Here is a 20923-nt window from a genome sequence, read left to right on the forward strand (position 1 = left end):
GGTGGCAAACCGGTAACTGCTAATTGTTCTCTTACGTTTAATGCTTAGCTTGCATTTAGTTTCCACCGCGCTTATTGAATTGGTCGCAGTGCAGGTGAAAATGCCTTCGTCTTCCGGGAAAACTTCGTGAATTGTGAGCGTCGCGATGCCATTCTTATATTTCAAATCCATAATCTCCGATGAGGAAATGGATTTGCCATTCTTGGACCAGGTGATTTGCGGCTCTGGATCACCCTTAACGTGACACGTCAAAACCAGCTGTTCGCCATCGCGAATTGTTAGATCGTGCAGCGGCTTCGTGAATTCCGGTTTGCACATTAAGGAATCGTCGGGTGGAACTGTAAATAAAAAATATTTATTGTATATTTTTAATATAATAAATATTATATTTAATGGACATACGTATTAGCTCTTTGGTGGCACTACGAGATCGTGTTGGGCTGCCTGGCGTCTGCAGCGAGGAGGTACTGGCCGCATATTTCTTCTTGCCTGAAATGCTATTCTGTGTCGTTGAGGAACTTGTGCTGCTTACGTTGGTGCTGGTAGTCTGCAAAATGCATGCCCTATATTAGTAACTGTCAACTGTTGTCGATTAACCGCTTACTCTGCCATCCGCCGCCGTTCTAGTGCTCGATGTCTGCTGCGATTGGCTGGACGATGCGAACTGTCTTGTGGTTATTATTGGCGGTGGAGCTGGCTTTATGGGCTGCTCGATATATTTGCGATCTGTTATCGGGAGTAGTAGAAATACAAAAATATGAATCGATATATGTATATGAATATTTAAATTTTCAAAATACACAATGATAGATTCAATACTTATACATGCTAAATGACTGGTTTTCATAATATTTAAAATGTATATTTTATTATTTATTATTTATTATTTTTTAATATTATGATAATCAACAATAAGGTGTTATAAAATATCTTTGTTAGCTGGGCTTGCTTCGTCGGTTTTATTTTTTTTGAGGTTAGAGTTTTAAATGGTCTCCCAAGGAAACAAAAGGAAAAACAGCTTTATTAATAATTTATTAATATTAAGTGTAATAAGTGGGACGAACATTTCAAATCAACTGCAATACTAAAGTGCAAAGTAGCTTGGAATAGTTTTAATTTATGTATCTAAAGACAAAAAGGTTTTAAATTAAATAAAACTTTAAATAGAATTTTTAATACAAATTTGAAAAAAAAAACATAATATAAGGGATTTAATAAAACTGGGTAATCAAACTTTAAAACAGATTACACCGCACTCTTTTTACTGAACTGTCTTGCTTTTTGCAGATACTTGAATTAGTCAATATATGATTTAGGGTGTTTTTTTTTAATTATTTATTTAATTTAAAAACAAGAGCATTTGCCCTAAATGATCATTCATAACTTGTATTTTTTTTTTTTTTATATATATAGGGGATATATGCATGCTTGGAGAAAAGTAACGATAGTTTTAAATTCGATAATTGTGAATTACCTCCTGAGTAAAGGAAATTGTGTGCTAGTTCTGCCTGCTCAGGCGTTACCCATTCACCTGAAGAAAGTTAGCAATTTATAGTTGAGACAGATAGTCAGGATATATATTTAAGAATTTGTATTAATTATTGGTCGATAAATTCTAGTTAAGTTCTGTAGTTTTATAATTGCCTGGATGCTGTTTTTGACAACCAACCATTAAAATTAGAAATCAAGTCGAGTTTGACCGACTAAAATAATATCTGAGCAGTCCTAATCGTCAAAAACAAATATATAAAAAAAAATGTCTATATAAAAAACATTATAAGAAACGATAATTATATTATAGTAGATACAAATATATGAATATCTATCTATCTCTCTATATATTTCTATGATCAGTCCGTGTGTATTTGAATAAGTGTAACTTGTTCAGTTTTAAATCACATATATTTTCTTGTGAATAGGCAAATAAATAACAAATAATCAATTATTATCGGACCACAATTTTGTAGAACTGCCGAAAGATACGATTTCAGCTTTAGCTAGTTTATATAATAATATAATATAATAATAGTTCCTTAATAACCTACACAAATAGGGAATAAAAATAAATCTATATAAAAGTTAATATCTGTTTTTTTTCTTTCTTTTTTAAAAAATATTATTTTTTGATAAATAAAAATAAATAATAATGAAAATATAATACAAAAATAATAAAAATTATTTGTTTTAAATTTATATATATATATATATATATATACATATATAAATTTATATATATATATATATATTCACAATATCTAATGAATAGCTCCAAATATGTATATTTAATTACCATTGGTATATATTATCTATATATATTTAGTAGTCGATTCATAAAGGATAGTTGTAAATATATATATGTATTATTTATAATAATTATATTCTATGTATAATATTTAGTGGGTAGCTTTAATTATATATTATATATATAATAGCTTCGATTATATATTAATTATATAATTAAGTGAATGTGGTACAGATTATTTATATATATATTTAGGATAGTATATATATATATATATAAATATTTTATTGGAATATTTTTATGTATATAAATAGTAGAGTATTCATTGGGGATAGTTCCATATTCTTTATATAAATTATGTTATGTCTGTATAGTCGAGTTTAATATATGATAGATTACCTTCGACAATGACGACACACTCTGTCTCATCGGTGCCGTGGCAATTGGTGGCCTTGCAGGTGTATTTGCCGGAATCGGATGGCTTGCAATCGATGATCTCCATGGTGACGACACCGTCCGAGTGGGTCATCGCATACTCGTATTTGCTGAGTTCCCGGCCATCCTTGAACCACTTCACGCTTGGTACGGGCTTGCCGCTGAGGCAGCAGAGGAGCTTGCAGGTATCGCGGGCCTGCATGACACGTGGACGCAATAGGAATGTAAAGCTGGGCGCCGATTCCGACTCTTCCTGCCAGAAGGTGTAGGGCAATGGTTCCCTTCGACGCACCGGTGTCGATTCGGTGCGATATCTCGGCTGTTCCTTGGGCAGTGGATGCACATTGAGGAAAACGACCTCCTCCCGTGAGCCATAATGATTCTCAGCTCTGATTATATACTCGCCGCGATCATCCATTTTCACGCGATTTATAATGAAATAATAATCATCTCCAGCATATCGTTTCATAAACTTAACACTCTGTCTCAACTCGATGTTGTTGTGCGACCAGGTCAAAGTTGGCGTCGCAATTGCTATGCAACGGCAATAGAATTTGACACTTTGACCCTCGTAGCAGAACTGGGACGATGGTCGTATAACGAATCGAGGAGCTGCCTGCCTTCGATCGAAGACCGCATCGTATATCTTGTATTTCTCCATGAGCAGTTTGCGCAGCGCCGAATATTCCGAAAGTCTTCCAATGGGCAGTAAATATTTCTCGAAATCGGCGTATTTCTTGCGCAACTTTTCGCGATACGCCAGGTAACGATCACGAGCAATTTTCTGTGTCAGATCGCTATGATCTCCAGTCAGCCACGGGTGCAGCAAGCACTCGTGTGCCGTCATCCGTTTCTCCTTGTTGGCAAGCAGCAGTTTGCGTATAAAGTCCTTGCCCTCCTCGGATATATGCCTAAAAGCATCCACATCAAAGTCCCAGTCACAGGCCTTTACGTTCTTCAGAGTTTGCACATCATTATCCCCAGCAAATGGCGATAGTCCACTCAATCTACAAAAGAAAAACCAAATTTCAATTTATTCATTTAATATTTTTCCTTAACTGTCTCAAAAAATATAATAAAATTATTTATTAATTCATTTTCAACTCAGCGAAATTATTAAATTATTATTAAATAATTATAAATTAAATAATTATAAATTTTTGATCAGTGAAATCTTTGGCCACAATATAAAAAATAATAAATAAAATAGGTTAATCATTATTAATTAATTATTCATTATTTCTTATTCCGTTACTAAGTGAAATCTTTGATCAAAATAAATTAAAATGAATACTAAATAAGTGGTAAATAAATACGTTAACTAATTCTCATTTTTCAACCTAGTGAAATCTTTGGCAAATAAATATTTAAATAGGTTAGGTTAGGTTATGTCGGCTGTCAGCCCGATGGGCTGACACACTTAGGCCATATTTGGTCCGAATAATAAAATAAATATAATAAAAATATATAATAATATATAACTTAATATTTATTTTATTCAATGAACCTACAAAAGATAAATATTAATTAAATAATTCAAATTTTCACAATACTTTGACTTCAGCTCCTGCCGCATATTTTTTAAATTTAAAATAAGAAACTATCCATATAAAATGAACATAATAAAGTAATAAAAGCAATAATTATAAAAACTTATTAAATTTGTAGTTCAAAAAAATATAAAATAAAAAATATGAATATAAATAAAATTAAATAAATAAAAGATCATCATTATTAAAAGTAGTTAAATATTTAAAGTATTGAAAAAAATATGAACAAATATATAAAATAAGATATTGGTCGAGTATTTACGAGCTTTTTGTATTTATAGTTTTTAAAAAAATTGTAGAGGCTCAAGGTTATTTATTTTGGTTAAAAAAATGATCAATTTAATTTGAATTGAATTTTGGATTGTGAAAATACTTACAGGACATAGGCGAGCACACCCGTTGCCCACATATCCGTGTAGAATCCGACTGGTTCCCGATTCACAATTTCGGGTGCAGCAAATTCCGCCGTACCCGTTGTAATTTTCACCACCTCATTGGGATCCAAACGGGTGGCGAGGCCAAAGTCGATCAGTTTGACATTTGTGCTGGTCCGTGTCTGGCACATGATGTTCTCGGGCTTGATGTCCAAGTGAATGATGTTCTTCTCGTGCATATGGCGTATTCCCTCACAGATCTGGCGCATATAGTTAATCACTTCTGCCTCGGTCATCACATAACCCTCAGCCGTTATGCGCTCAAAAAGTTCGCCACCGGACAAGCTGCGCAGAGAGAGTAAAAATAAATAAAAATAAATAAAAAAATAATACAAAATACATATAAATAAATAAGTAAATTAGAGTCAGAGTTGGAATTTATGGCTTGCAGGTACCTTATAAATCAAGCTAACAATACGTAGTCTAATACCGTAAATAATTTTGTAAAAATACTGGTAAATTTAGCGCAATATTTATAGAGTTGGAATGGAAATTGGTGCCATCAATTTACATATACATACCGGAAGATATTATATATATGGTGCCAAATAAAAGAGTATATATATACTTTATACTTCGTTTAAAAGTATGGAAAAATGATGGAACCCTAATCGACATTTTTTATACAACTTTATTTTTACTAATACTAATATTTTTATGTTATTTTATTCGAATACCATAAAAGAAAGCTTTTTTTAGAATAGTCGACATAGTTACTGTAGTTTTATTATAATTTTATTATTTCTTAACACTTATTGTTATTATCGCGTATAGTACAATAATATGTTAAATCAACAATGATTACATAGTTCTGTATGCACAATGTACATAGAGTCACCACAACATTCTGTATGCGAGTCTCTTAACAGATTACTGTAAAGACGCGCATAACATCGATTAGCGTAATTGAGTCGTTCCATTACATTAAGCAAAGAAGGTTGCGCAGCGCTTGACGAAATGATATTGAAACGTATATATGTAAACATAACCTCTAAAGAAAACTCCTCGTGTTATTAATGGTCATGGGCCCGGTGTTTCAATCAGTAAGCCTGCACCCATAACCCCAAATCTCCAACAACACTCCATCTAATTTTACTTAATACTGAATATCTTAGAAAAGTTTGAAAGAATTCTCGGCATTTTTATAGGCTGTGAACCTAAATTCAATTCGTTGTCATTATTTAATCCCAATTCCAGTGAATATTAATAACGTAAAAGAGTTTGAGAAAGTTAGAGTTATTTTATTAATGGAATTCGAAATGGAAAATTGAAATAAATTGAATAAATCTGATTTTAAAGAACAATTCGATTGAATACCGAATAGGTTAAATAATAATACCTGGAATATATTAAAATTAATTTTTTTAAGAATCGAAATGGAAATTGAGTAATGTTGATTTTGATAATCAATTCGAATGAGTTAAAATACCCTTTTCGAATACCTGGTATATATTTAGAGCCATTTGTCTTAGAATTATTTAATTTTCACTTGTACTCACAATTCGAGAATCAGGACCATTTCGTCGTCGTCCTCGAAGGCGTCGTGCAGATTGATTAGTTTCTGGTGATGCAGCTGATTCATGATATCGATTTCGCGCCGGATCAGATCCTTCTCAACCGTATGCGAGACGGGTATAAATTTGGCGGCAAATGTGTTGCCAGTACTGCGTTCGCGACAACGATGAACAACTCCAAAGGCGCCTGTGCCGATTTCCTCGAGAATATCGTATCTATCGTAGACGCTCTGTTGCGATATCTCAACGGCTTGCGGCACGAATTTCGAATAGATGTCAAAGACATACGAATCGTAGTCCTTGATGGGTCCATCAGCCTTGCCCCTGACACGCTTGCCATTCTCATCCAGCTCCCATTTGCGTTCGGCGGGTTTCTTCTTGATCGACTCCTTCGTTTTGATCAGCGTGCTAATCTCGGAGGAATCGGAACGACCGTATACATTATCCGCAAATATACGGAAATCGTATTCCTTGCCCGGCGTCAAGCCGCTGACAGCCATTGAGGTGAAGCGCGTGTTGCCAACACGTATCCACGAGGACAGGGGATGTTCTCTTCGCTCGACGAGGTAGTTGGTGATATTACTACCTCCATCCCAGATGGGCGCCTTCCAGCTCAGCGAGAGCGAGTCGGTGCCGATGCTCTCAATTAACGGGAATCTCGGCGGATCTGGTCGATCGCTGATCTGCACTTGAATTATGGCCGTGTCAGAGCCGAGCTCGTTCTCTGCCGTAATGCGATACGGGCCGGAATCGAGGCGTGAACCATCACGTATGGTGAGTACAGCGTGTCTCTCCTTCACTTCCACGTTATAATGTCCGCCCGATTCGATATTCTCGCCCTCGCGCACCCAGTGTATGCGTGGCTTGGGGAAGCCTGTAAACGGTATTTTAACAATCACATTCTCGCCTTTGTCAAAGTACGCCGTGTCCCGGAAACGAGGCGGTACATTTAACTTCGGTGCGGTCATTATGGCGAGAGCAGCCCGTGTCGATTTGGCGCCCGCTTTGTTTACGGCACGGCAAACATACTCGTCGGCATCCTCGCCAAACACATCGTTAATGTGCAGGAAGTGATTGTCGCCCTCGGAGTAGATGTGATAGCGTGCCCCATTCGTTATCTCACGGGCGCCCTTGTACCAACTGATTACGGGTCGAGGTACGCCCGTAATTGTGCACGTAAACTGCGCATTGTGATTCTGTATGCAGTTCTCATCGCGCAGAGGCTTCACTATTTGTGGCGGCGTCGCCGCCTTCGGATCGATGATCTTGACGGCCTGCGAAGCGGAGGATTCTTTTGAGAGTCCGGCTATATTTTGAGCAAACACACGGAATTCGTATTGCCTGCCCTCGATGAGATTGTGGCAATTGATTTGATTGGTTGCCTGAATAATATTATTGATTCGCTGCCACGTATCGCTGCCAAGTTCCCGTTTGTCCACCCAGTAGCCCTGGACATGAGCACCGCCATCAGACTCGGGCTTGGCCCATTCAAGATGGGCAAATTCTCCGCCAATCTCTGTGATTTGCGGCACGCCGGGAGGAGATGGTGGATCAATGGGCGCCTTGGCACGTATCGGATTCAAACCCTCCAGTGGAGGACCCATGCCATTCTCGTTCACGGCCATCACACGGAATATGTACTCCTGATTCTCAATTAGGCCTTGAACATTGAAATTGGTGTCCTTGCAGGTGCTGGATACGGTTATCCAATGAGGCGATGATATATCCTTGCGCTCCACAACATAATGGGAGATGCGCAGGCCGCCATCGTAGCTGGGCGGACGCCAGGTTAAGGTGCACGAATGCTTATTGATGTGGGAGATGCCCATGGGACCCACTGGCGTCGACGGCAGACCCGTTATGCGCACATCAATCGGAGCCGTAGCCGAGCCTGATTCATTGCTCAGCTCAACGTGATAATTGCCCGCATCTGATTTCACAATATCCCTGATAAAGATGGCAACATAATCATCGAAGACGGTGTACTTCAGATGCGACTCGTTTGCCGCATCCGAGACGAGCTCATTGTTACGGGTGATGCGCACGGCGAGCGGCTGATCACCAGAATAGTAGACCTTAATCTTGGTATTGTCGCCCTCCGGCAAATAGAGTTCGCTCGGACAGCGATTGATGATGGGCGGTGCCCCGATCTTCAGATAACCCGAGGTGTGCACAAATCCGAGCGAATTGATGGCTTCACACGTATAGTCGCCATCGTCGCTGGACAGCACGTTGGTGATGTGCAGCCGGAAGATGCCGTCGTGACTGTCGCACGTGAACCGGCCACCGGCGGGCATCTGAATTTCCTTGCCATTCTTGAGCCAGCGGGAGGTGGGCGTTGGCTTGCCGGATGCGGCACACTGGAGCGTGTAATCCTTGCCGCAGGGCGCCACCCGATCTTGGAGTCGGCTGATCCATTCCGGCTTGACGCCGCCTAGCACCTCGCACACCTTAATCGGCATCGTGCACAGACTCGGCTCCGAACGTCCAGCGGCATTCACCGCGAATATACGGAACTCATAGTCACCCATTTCGATCAGATTGATAACGGTGAATTCCGTATCGAGAACATTATAATCATTGCACTTTACCCATACAGCGCCGCCAATATCGCGTCGCTCAATGATGTAGCCGGTGATGCGAGAGCCGCCATCACTGGTGGGCTTTTCCCACTTGAGATCGACGTAGTTCTTTCCCACCTTGGTGACCTGGGGCGTGCCTGGCGGCGAGGGTACATTGAATTTGCCCTTCAGCTTGAATCGCATCGAGGGCGGCGACGGTTTACTGAATCCGGCAGCATTTTTAGCTTTAATCCGGAACTCGTACTCACTGCCATTGGTCAGATTATAGAGCTGATATTTGGTGTCCTTGATGAGATACTCGTAAGTGTTCCAGGCTGAATCGTTGACCACGTCCCGGTACTCGATCTGGTAGCCTTGGATGCGGGAGCCGCCATCGTTGACGGGTCGTGTCCAGATCAGGGTGACATTACCCGAATCCCAATCGATGACCTTGGGCTGGCCGGGCTCGTCGGGCACCGTAAATTGATGCTTGGCCGTAATCGGCTCTGGCATTTCCAGGGGATCCGATAAGCCGTATTGATTCTCCGCCCGTATACGGAAATGATATTTGTGATTCGGTTCCAGACCCATCACATCATAGTGGGTGTTCCGCACAAAGCTGCTGACTTTCACCCAGGTGCCGCTGGCATCCAGTTTCTCCACAACATAGTTGGTGATCGGGGAACCGCCGTCATCCAGCGGTGTTTTCCACGCCAACGTGCAGGTGTCCGGCGTAATGTCGTATGCATTGAGGGGTCCCTGGGGCGGACCGGGTCTGTCCACAACGGTCACATGGCACGACGCCGTATCCGAACCCTTCGCATTCGTCAGCGTAATCGTGTAGGAGCCGGTCTCCGTCCGCTTGGCACAGTTGTTGTGGTACACGGAACTATAATCGTCTGTCTCGAAGCGTATCCGCTCATCCGGACTGACATCGACTCCGTTGATATTCCAGTTTGGTGTGGGCCTAGGATTGGCTTGGTAGGGCACGGTGATGTGGAACTCCTCGCCAGCAATCACCACCATGTCCCGTATGGACAAGTCCGACGTAATCTTGGGCGCATGCGGTGGACGACGGCAGGGGATTAAATCACTCGACGCACTAAACGGAGATTGACCCGCTGCATTCACAGCGGCTACACGGAATTCGTACTCGGCATTCTCGATAAGATTGGGTATCTTGCAGCTGAGATCCGGACAGAGGGCGTGCACCGCTTTCGTCCACTTGTCCTCGCTGAGCAGTCGCTTTTCGATGATGTAGCCGGTGATCGGTGAGCCGCCATCGTGTTTGGGCTTCGTCCAGGCAATGGTAATGCTATCCTCGGTGGAGTCGATGCCTCGCGGAATGCCCGGTGCATTGGGCACATCGAAGGGATGGCGGGCACGGATCGGTTCGCTTGTCTCAGCCGGCTCCGATTGCCCGTATTTGTTCTCGGCAATCACACGGAAATCGTAGTCCTTCCCGATGGTCAGATTGCGAACCCGCACAAAAGGCACAGTGCAATAACTGCTGACCTTGCTCCAAGTGGAGGATCTCGCCTCCTTTTTCTCCACTATGTAGTTCTGTACGGGCGAGCCGCCATCGTCGCATGGCGGATTCCAGTAGAGGGTCAATGAATCGCCGGCAAATTCATCGGCACGCAAATTGGTGGGCGGACCCGGTCGATCTAGCACCTTAACATTTATGGTAGCCGTGTCGAAGCCATGGGGATTCTTCAGCTGCAATCTGTATTGACCGGAATCGGTCCTCTTGGAGTTCTTCACCACAAACGAAGCAGCCTCGTCCGTCAAATGCTGATGCATACGTGGATCCAGATCATCGAGGACTCTATCATTGGAGTACCAAGAAGCCGTAGGTTTGGGGAAGGCAACGTAGGGCACGTGTATGCTGAAATCGTCGCCGGCACGGCACACAATGTCACGGACACCGCCCAGATCCATGCAGGGTTTGTTCGGCTGCTCCTCAATCGTAATCGGTGGCGATGGCTTCGAGGGATCGGAGCGACCCACATCGTTCTCTGCTATGACGCGGAACGAGTACTCTTCGCCCTCCTTCAGATTGGGCACGGTGTAAACGGTACCGTTGATGGGTAGTTCATTCACGGGTTTCCAATCCTTGGCATTCTTTGGTCGCATCTCCAGATGGTAGCCCTTGATCTTGGACTTGCCATCGTTTCGCGGCGGTCGCCACGAGAGTGTAACACTATCCTTGGTGATGCGATCCGGTTTAGGTGGCTCCGGTGCGTCGGGTCGATAGCGTTGCAGCTCTGCTGTCATCGGCTCCGAGGGCTTTGAGGGACTGCCCGGACCCGCCTCATTTACGGCAATTACGCGGAACTCATAACGAGCACCCTCGCGCAGATCGGGTACGGTATAACTCGTATTTGGCGTTGGGTAATTGTTACACTTGATCCATTCGCCGCCCCTTTCGCGTCGCTCCACAATATAGCCGGAGATGGGTTTGCCACCGCAATAGTCCGGCGGATGCCATTCGAGCGAGGCTGAGTTGGGTGTGTAGGCGACCACCTGGGGCTGACTGGGCGCACCTGGTGGATCGAAGGGTGACTTGGCGATGACGGGCTTGCCATCTAGTGGCTCAGATACGCCGTAAATATTCTCCGCTCGCACGCGGAACACGTATTTCTTGCCCTCCGTCAGACCCTTGACCGTATAATTGGTTTTCGGGCAATAGCCAGGCACCGGCTTCCAATCGTCCACGCCGAACTCACTGAATTCAATTATGTAACCCGTAATTTCGCTCCCGCCATCGTCTTTAGGTGGCAGCCACTGCAGCGAGATGTGTTCGGGTGCGGTTTCGGTGTAAGTCAGAGGACCTTCCGGCGGCGTCGGTTTATCCACCACTATGATCTCAACGTCCGCGGAGTCCTTGCCAAATTCATTGCTTGCCGTTACCTTATATACGCCTGAATCTTGTCGCGTCGAATCATCAATGCGGAATATCGTACGCTCTGAATTCGTGTCGTATGAGACCTTCTTGGACTCCGGTAATTTGAGGTCACCACGTTTCCATTCGACGGTCGGCGTTGGTGCACCCGATATGGGTATATTCACATTAACCGGTTCGCCAGCACGCACCTTAATCCTTCTGCCTAGCAGGCCGTCCAAGTGCAACTTTGGCTTCTCGCGCATTGGGCGAGCGCTGAGTGTTGTGGAGGGTTCGGAAGGCTTACTGTTGCCCGCCGCATTTACGGCGGACACGCGATACTCGTACTGATGATTGGGCGTGACGCGATCATCACGGTATTCCGTTGTGGGCACGGGTTCAGCGTTCAACTTGAGCCAGCGACCCGTATTCACATCCCTCCGCTCAATATCGTAGCCGAGAATGGGCGAGCCACCATTACTAATCGGCTGCTTCCACTTGATCGTAATGTGATCCTTGTCGCTGTCGGACAACTCCGGCTTCCCGGGTGCACCCGGCACCGTGTACTGATTCTTGGCCACAACGGGCTGCTCGGAAGTCAGCGGATCGGAGCGACCCTGTAGATTCTCAGCCATGACGCGGAACTCGTATTTGGTACCCTCTAACAGACGCGGTACTACCGCATGATTATACTTGGCATTCACATAATTAACGGCCGGCACCCACCCACCGCCATGCGTCAAGTCCCGCTTTTCAATGACGTATGCAGAGATTTCGGAGCCACCGTTGTCCTTGGGCGGTTTCCATGAAACTGTCACCGAATTGGCGGTGATTTCCTCGTATTGCAGAGGTCCCTCTGGCGCACCAGGACGATCCAGCACGATCAGCTCAAAGCTGCCCTCATCAATGCCGGAATCGTTGCGCAATAGTAGATGATAAATCCCGGAATCGCCACGCTGGCAGTTGACGGTGTGCACCACCGTATGGTGGCCAATTGTGGTGATGGTAGAGCGCTCATTGGAGGTTAGTGGATTATTCTTATGTGTCCAGATAGCCTCCGGCGCCGGTTCGCCAATAAAATCAATGTCGATGTGGAAGATTAGGCCCGCCTTGATTCGCACCTCGTGCAGGGGCGTGATTATCTTGGGCGCCAGATAGCGTGGCTTGGCCATAATCATGTCGGAGGGTTCCGAGGGTTCCGATTGACCCGCCTGATTCACGGCAATAATGCGGAACTCGTATTCCTGACCCTCAACGAGTTCCGGTACGGTTGCCGTGGTCTTATTGGGTGGGGCATGCACCACATTGATCCAGTAGGGACTGCCCTTCTCCTTCTTCTGGATGATGTACTCGGTGAGCGGTGCGCCGCCATCCGACTTGGGTGCCGCCCACTGCAGATCGACGTGGTCGCGATCCCAGTCGGTTACGTTGGGTTTGCCAGGCGCATCGGGTTCATCGAACTCGTTTTTGGCCACAATGCTCTTGGCGGCTTCGAGTGGCTCCGATTCCCCGATGGCATTCACTGCCTTCACCCGGAAGAGGTACTCCTTGCGGTGCACCAGCCGGGTCACGTCATGCACGGGATGCGTGCTCATGCCCGCATCCGACCAGGTGCCACGCGACAAATCCATTTTTTCGATGATGTAGTGCAGAATGGGGGAGCCACCATCGTCCTCGGGTACCTGCCATGCCAGGTGGCAGCCATCTCTAGTTATCTTGCTGATGTCTAGCGGACCCTTCGGCACCGACGGACGATCCAAGACGGTGGCATGTGCGGACGCGTCAAAGGAGCCGTGTTCGTTCTTCAGAATCAGCGTGTAGCGACCCTCATCGCTGCGCTGCGCCGAGGGTATCTCAAAGCTGAGCTCGTTCTGGAACAGATTCGATTGGATGCGCGTCTGCTCCGTCAACGGCATCTCCTGGCCATTGTATAGCCACTTGATGCTGGGACGCGGCGAGGCTTCGATGGGCAGAGTCCAGCCCAGTCGCTTTCCGGCGTGAACCGTGATATCGTTGAGCAACGACTTGTCAAAGTGGGGCGCCAGGAAACGGGGCTTGCAGATGACTGTAGCAGAGGGATCCGAGGGATCCGATTGACCCGCCTTGTTCACGGCAATCACACGGAACTCGTACTCCCCGCCATCGGTTAGATCCGGTATGTGCGCCTTGCGCTCCTCCCCGGGTATCGTTGCCGCTCGCTCCCATTGGCCGAACTTGGGCCGCTTCTCGACTATGTAGCCAGTAATGGGTGCACCACCGTCTCTCTTGGGCGCCGCCCACTCCAGATCCACAAAGTTCTTCCCCCAGTCGACAGCCTGCGGCTGACCGGGCTTGTCCGGATGTGCATAGGGATCCTTGGCAGTGATGGCCTGACTGGTGGTCAGTGGTTGCGACTGACCCTGCTTATTCACCGCACGCACTCTAAAGTTGTAGTCATGGTTCTCGATGAGGTTGTCCGCACGGATTTCGCAGCCGGCAGACTCGCCCACGGGCACCCACCGCATCGCCTCATTGTCCATTTTCTCCACAACATAGTGGGTGATCTCGGAGCCGCCATCGTCGCGCGGTGGTCGCCAGCGCAGCGTCAATGAGTTCTTGGTGATGTCATCGCCGCGAAGCGGTGCCTCCGGCGGACTAGGCACATCCAGCACGGTCACCTTAACCGTATGCCTGTCCACGCCATTTATATTGCGTGCCACTAGCGTATATTGGCCAGTGTCCGCTCGCTTGGCGTCGAGTATGCGTAGTTTGGTGCGTTCATCGTTGTTGTTGATCTTCACGCGATCCGTGTTGATGACCATGTTGTCCTCGTGCGTCCACTCCTTGCTGGGTATCGGTTCACCCGACACCGGCACATCGAATTCGAAAACATTTCCCGCCCGTATTTTGATGTCCAACATGAAATTCCGATCGATTTTGGGCGCCAGATTCTTGGGTCTGGCCACATGGGGTTCCGTGGGGTCACTGGGTACGCCCGGACCCGCTTTATTTACGGCCCGTACACGGAACTCGTATTTGACGCCCTCAATCAAGTCAGGCACGTGTCCACTGGTCACATTGCCCTCAATCTCGGCGCACTTCTCCCAATCGGGCGCGTATTTATCGCGTTTCTCGATGATGTAACCACTGATCGGCGATCCGCCGTCGCTCTCCGGTTTTGTCCACTCCAGATCGACGAAATTCTTGTCGAAGTCCTTGATGGTAGGTGTGCCCGGTTTACTGGGCTCGTCGTAGGGATTCTTGGCCTCAGAGGCGTGTGGCGTTGTCAGCGGATCGGACAACCCCTGGCGATTCTTTGCGCGCACACGGAACTTGTATTTGTGGCCCGGCGTGAGTCCCTTCACGTGCAGACTGGTCGTTGGTCCGTCGGTCTCGCCGGCGGGCACCCAACGACCCGACACTTCATCCAATTTCTCGACCACATAGCTGTCAATGGGCTGACCACCATCATCATCGGGTGGACTCCACTTCAGAGTGCAGCCCTCCGCATGCACATCCTCCACCTTGAGCGGACCATTTGGCGGCGACGGTTTATCGATGACTGTAACCTTAACATCCGCACTATCCTCCCCGTTAGCGTTCTCCGCGTGCACCGTATACAGACCCGTATCGGATCGTGTTGCATTGCTCACCTTCAGCTTGGTGTTGTAGTCCACATGGTTAACCTTAACGTTATCTTTAGTGTAGAGTTCCTTTTTCTTGAGCAGCCATTTTGTTTTGGGCGCCGGTTCGCCGGACACCTTGCAATCGAAGCTGAATGCCTGTCCGGCCTTGATGCGTACCTCAATCAAATTGGAACGATCGATAACGGGTGGCTTGTTCCGCGCCTTGGCCACAATTGGGGCCGTCGCATCGGAAGGTTCGCCGGGACCCGCTGCATTGATGGCACTCACCCGGAATTCGTAGGCCTGGCCCTCGGTCAGGTCTGGCACGGTTGCCTTGCACTGATCCGCTGGCACTTCTAGCGCCTTCTCCCAGTGCCCGTATTTGTCCTTCTTCTCTACCAGATAACCGGTGATGGGTGAACCACCGTCGTTGAGTGGCGGTGTCCATGCCAAATCGATGTGATCCTTATCCCAGTCGGTTGGCCGTAGATTCTCCGGCTTGCCCGGCTCATCAAACGGATTCTTGGCTATAATCGATTCCTCCCCAACCAGTGGGGCAGATTCACCCTCAGCATTTACGGCGGATACACGGAACTTGTATTCATTGCCGGGCGTTAGACCCGTAACATCAGCTTGTGGTTCCGTCGAACGGGCGCAGGGCAGCCAACAGCCCGTCTCCGGGTCGAGTTTATCGATCTGAAAGTACTCAATGGGCGTGCCACCATCGTCCGTGGGTCGCTTCCACTTCAGGTGGCAGCCCTCCTTGTGGACATCGGCGATCTGCAGCGGACCATTTGGCGGCGTTGGCTTATCGGTTATATTCACATTGATCAGCACGCTATCTTTGCCGGAACTGTTTACGGCCGTAATCAAATATTCGCCGGAATCGCCACGCTGTGTGGGACGTATGACAAGCTTCGCATAGTAATCGGGTGTTTCTATCGTAACATTCTTGCCCGTTTGCAGGGGATAATTGGAGAATTTCCAGTCCACTTTCGGTGCGGGCTCACCCGTAATTACGGCATCCAATTTGAGAGCCGTACCCGCCGAAATTGTCACATCCCGCAAATTGCGACGATCGATCTTGGGCGCCAAATAGCGAGGCTTGGCTATGAAGGTCTTGCTGGCCTCCGAAGGTTCCGATTGACCGCCCTTGTTCAAGGCAATCACTCGGAACTGATACTCATTGCCCTCGATCAGACCATTTACGGTGGCCAGCGGACTTGGCGTATCCGTTTCAAGTGCCTTCTCCCACAGCGGACTATATTTGTCCTTAATCTCGATAATGTAACCCGTGATCGGTGAACCACCATCCGAGGCGGGCTCCGGCCAAGCCAGTTCCACTTTGTTCGCTGTCCAATCGGTGGGTTCAGGTGCGCCAGGCTTCGACGGTGCAGCTAAAAATAATGTAACATTAATTACTCTATTTTATTTTAATTAGATTCTTTTATCTATTTACTGAATGGATCTTTGGCAATAATCGAGCCCAGTGTTTCCAGCGGCTCGGATTCGCCTTCCTTGTTCACTGCCTTCACACGGAATTTGTACTCGTGTCCGGGTATTAAGCCATCCACATTCATCTCGGGCACATCACTCTTACCCACGGGCAACCAAATGCCCGTATCCGGATCGAATTTTTCCACCAAATAGCTATCGATGGGCTCGCCGCCATCGTCCTTGGGCTTCTTCCATTTCAATTTGCAGCCATCCTTGTGCACATCGGACACCTCCAAAGGACCCTCCGGTTTGCCAGGCTTGGCTGTAAATTTGTTAATTATAATTAATATATATTATTTATTTATTCATTATTAATTTACACTTACTGATTATATTTATTTGAAATTCGACGTGATCCTGGCCGTACAAATTGTGTGCAACAATCTTGTAGAGACCCGTATCCTTGCGTTCCGGATTATTGTTAATATATTTGGTGTTGTACGGCACATTCTCGATGCAACTGCCCGATGTAGAATACACGGACTTGCCATTTTGGGTCCAGCTAATTTCCGGAGCGGGTTCACCGCTCACATTAATGTCCAGGAATATCGGCTCGCCAGCCTTGACATTATAGGTGCGTATATTCTTCCGATCGATTTTGGGGGAAACTGTTTTGAAATGATGATGCATAAAGATAGGTAGAAATTAGCTTATCTTATTTTAATTGATTTGAATTATTTATATATTTATTAATTCATTTAGTTTATTTACTTATTTAATGCAAAAAATAAATTAATTTAAATTAAACTCAAATTTAATATTTAAATTTTAACCTAGAATATTTAGAAATATAAATATTTATTTATTAATTTATTTTATTTGTTCATTTTATTATTTATTTATATATATTATTTATTTTATTTAAATTATTTGATTTATTTTATATGTTTTATTTATTTATTCATTTTAAATAATTATTCCATGTAATAAAGTAAATGAAATTCAATTAAATATTTAAATTTAAATTCCATAAAAAAATAAAAGGTAATATTTATAAGACCATAAATTAAAAATAGTTTGTAATACATTGCATTACAAATATGTAATATTTAAATTTGAATTAAAAAAATATATAAATTATAAGATTACTTAAATTTTTGAATTATTTGTTGAACTTACGTTTTCTGGGCTTGGTAATGACGGATCTGCTGGCGTCTGAAGGTTCGCCGGGTCCGGCAGCATTGATCGCCTTGACACGGAACTCGTACTCGCAGTTCTCGTCCAGATTGGGCACTGTCGCCTTGCACTCCTCATCCAGAGTTGGTGCTGAGATCTCGGCGCCCTTAATCCACTTGTCGGTGCCCTTCTCACGTTTCTCTACCACATACGCCGTAATCGGAGAGCCGCCATCGTTGTGCGGCGGTCGCCAAACCAAATCCACACGATCCTTGTCCCAATCGACTGGCTCTGGCGTGCCCGGTTTGCCCGGCTCATCGAACGGATTCTTGGCCACTATCGTTTGGTCGCCAAGCAGCGGTTCCGATTCACCCTCCGTATTTACGGCCAGCACACGGAACTTGTACTCGTGGCCCGGTTCGAGGTTGTTCAGCTCAGCGAAGGGTTCCTTGAAGCGACCAGAAGGCAGCCAACGACCCGATTCTACATCCATTTTTTCCAACACATAATGCTCGATGGGCAAACCACCATCGTCCAACGGTGGATTCCACTTCAGCTTGCAGCCCTCCTTGTGCACATCGGTGACCCGCAAAGGACCCTCGGGTGGTGCGGGCTTGTCGAGCACTGTTACCTCAAAAGAGGCCTCATCATGTCCGGAATCATTTTCCGCCTTAATTGTGTACTTTCCGGTATGCATTCGCTTGGCAAAGGGTACGGCTAACTTGGTGCGATAGGGTTCCATGTCGACGTTGAAATCATCTTGGCCAATGCGTGCCTTGTTGTGGAACCAGGTCTTTGACGCTGGTGGTTCACCGGACACCTTGATGTCATAGCGTATATGTTGTCCGGCCTTAACTGTAATATCTTTAATATTGGTTCTATCGATTTTGGGTGGTGCAAACCGATCCTTAGCCGTCATCTGATCAGATGCCTCGGAAGGTTTACTTTGTCCAGCTTTGTTGACGGCCTTGACGCGGAATTGGTATTTGGTGCCCTCAATTAGATCATTGACCCGTGCCTTGCAATCCGGCGTATTTGTCTCGAGCACCTTTTGCCATTTGCCCGTATTGTTGTCCTTCTTCTCAACGATATACCCGGTAATGGGAGCACCACCATCATCTTCTGGTGCACGCCACTTGAGATCCGCATGATGCGCAGACCAATCCGTAACCTGGGGTTTGCCTGGCGTGTCCGCTGCATCGTACGGATTCTTGGCCGTAACAGGTATGTCCGTTACTAGTGGCTCCGATTCACCTTCACTGTTTACGGCTTTCACGCGGAATAGATACTCCTTGCCCTCGGTCAGACCCGTAACATCCGCTTCTGGCGTTTTCGTGGTCAACACCGGTACCCAACGACCCGTTTCCGTATCCATGCGCTCCACAACATAATGCTCGATTGGTTCGCCGCCATCATCGTCGGGCTTATCCCACTTCAGATGGACATTCTCCGCTTTGACATCGCTGACTGCCAGCGGACCCTTTGGCTTGCTGGGCTTGCAGAGCACCTCTAGCTCAATCTCAACGGTATCTACGCCGGAATCGTTCTTGGCCGTAACAATATAGGTGCCCTTGTCGGCCCGCTTCACTTTCGGCATTATAAATGTCGTTTTATATTCCTCATTCTCGATCTTGACGTGTTCACCAGACTTGATCTCGGCTCCGTTGTAGGTCCACGTTATCTTTGCAGGAGGCTCGGCTTTCACAGCCGCATCCATGTGGAGCATTTGGCCGCTGCGCATTATCTTCTTCTGCAGATTCTTGCGATCGATGTGCGGCGCCAGGAAACGTGGCTTGGCCACCACCGACTTTGACACATCGCTCGGTTCGCTGGGACCGGCCTTGTTCACGGCCACAACACGGAATTCGTATTCATGTCCCTCTTCCACGCCCGTCACAGTACCTTTGGTCTTGTCACCCGGTACAGTCGCGGCATCTACCCAACCCCTGCCGGACTTGTCGCGCATTTGAATGATGTACTTTTGGATGGGAGCACCACCATCGCTTTTGGGGGGATTCCAAGCCAGATCGATGAAATCCTTATCCCAATTGGTGGGTTCGGGACGACCCGGTTTATCCGGCTCATCGAACGGATTCTTGGCAATGATCGGTTTCTCCGTTTCAAGTGGTTCCGATTCGCCCTCCTTGTTGACGGCGCGCACGCGGAACTTGTACGGCTTGCCTTCGTGCAAACCAATAACCTTGGCCTCCGGTTCGGAGCTCTTGCCGCATGGCAACCATTGGCCCGTATGTGGATCGAGTTTCTCGATCTCATAGTAATCGATGGGTGCGCCGCCATCATCCTCGGGCTTCTCCCACTTCAGCTTGCAACTGTGCTTGGTGATGTCGTTTACTTGGAGCGGACCCTTTGGCTTGCCCGGTTTACCCAGCACAGACACCTCTAACTCGGCCACATCTTCACCCACCTCATTGCTGGCTCGGATGGTGTATTTACCACTTTGTGGACGCTTGGCACGCATCACAAAGAACTTGGTATTGTAATCGACGCTATCGATCTTAACACCTTCCTCGTCACTCACGACGGGCAGACCATTGAAGGTCCACTCGATTTTTGGTGCAGGCTCACCCCTCACATTGATGTCCAGACTGATCGAGAGGCCGGCCTTGACTATAACGGGTTTCAGGTTAGTGCGATCAATGTGCGGTTTCACTGTGGAAAGAAGAGAGAGAGTATAGAGAGAGGTAAGAGAGAGAGAGAGAGAGCGATCATTTCAGATCAAAGAGAGTTCAGCTCAAAGTGGTCAGATCAGAAATGAGGATAAATCAGAAAGAGAAAGAGAGATCAAATCATATTAGAGAGATATCAGATTAGATCAGGGGGAAATCAGAACGGAAGGAGTGAGATCAGTACACCGAGATCCGATTAGATAAAAGAAAGATTAGATTAAAGAAAGAGAGAAAAAACAGTGATCAGAAAGATATATCATCTCAGAGAGAGAAAGTGATCAAATCAGATTAAGGAGAGAGAGAGAGTGATCAAATCAGATTAGGGAGAGAGAGAGAGAGTTACATCAGATCAGATTAAAACAGACAGAGATCAGTTCAGATCATATAAAGAAAGATTA

The 20923-nt window shown here is 46.3% G+C and overlaps 1 protein-coding gene across 18 annotated transcripts in view; it reads right to left on the minus strand.

Annotated features, from left to right (window-relative positions):
* The window catches only part of LOC6570295 (twitchin), a 60516-nt gene that overhangs the window by 1134 nt on the left and 38459 nt on the right, over nt 1-20923 (minus strand). For all 18 annotated transcript variants that reach the window (XM_043215866.1, XM_043215855.1, XM_043215868.1 and 15 more), the window contains 10 exons: nt 17842-20508; nt 17049-17330; nt 16685-16984; nt 6161-16622; nt 4605-4946; nt 2642-3684; nt 1475-1531; nt 605-726; nt 403-547; nt 36-338 (listed from right to left, as the gene is read on the minus strand). In XM_043215866.1, the coding sequence (XP_043071801.1) occupies nt 36-338; nt 403-547; nt 605-726; nt 1475-1531; nt 2642-3684; nt 4605-4946; nt 6161-16622; nt 16685-16984; nt 17049-17330; nt 17842-20508 (15723 nt within the window). The remainder of the gene's footprint in view (nt 1-35; nt 339-402; nt 548-604; nt 727-1474; nt 1532-2641; nt 3685-4604; nt 4947-6160; nt 16623-16684; nt 16985-17048; nt 17331-17841; nt 20509-20923) is intronic.

This window comes from Drosophila grimshawi, unplaced genomic scaffold, assembly GCF_018153295.1.
Source record: "Drosophila grimshawi isolate 15287-2541.00 unplaced genomic scaffold, ASM1815329v1 contig_80, whole genome shotgun sequence".
NCBI classification, from domain to species: domain Eukaryota; kingdom Metazoa; phylum Arthropoda; class Insecta; order Diptera; family Drosophilidae; genus Drosophila; species Drosophila grimshawi.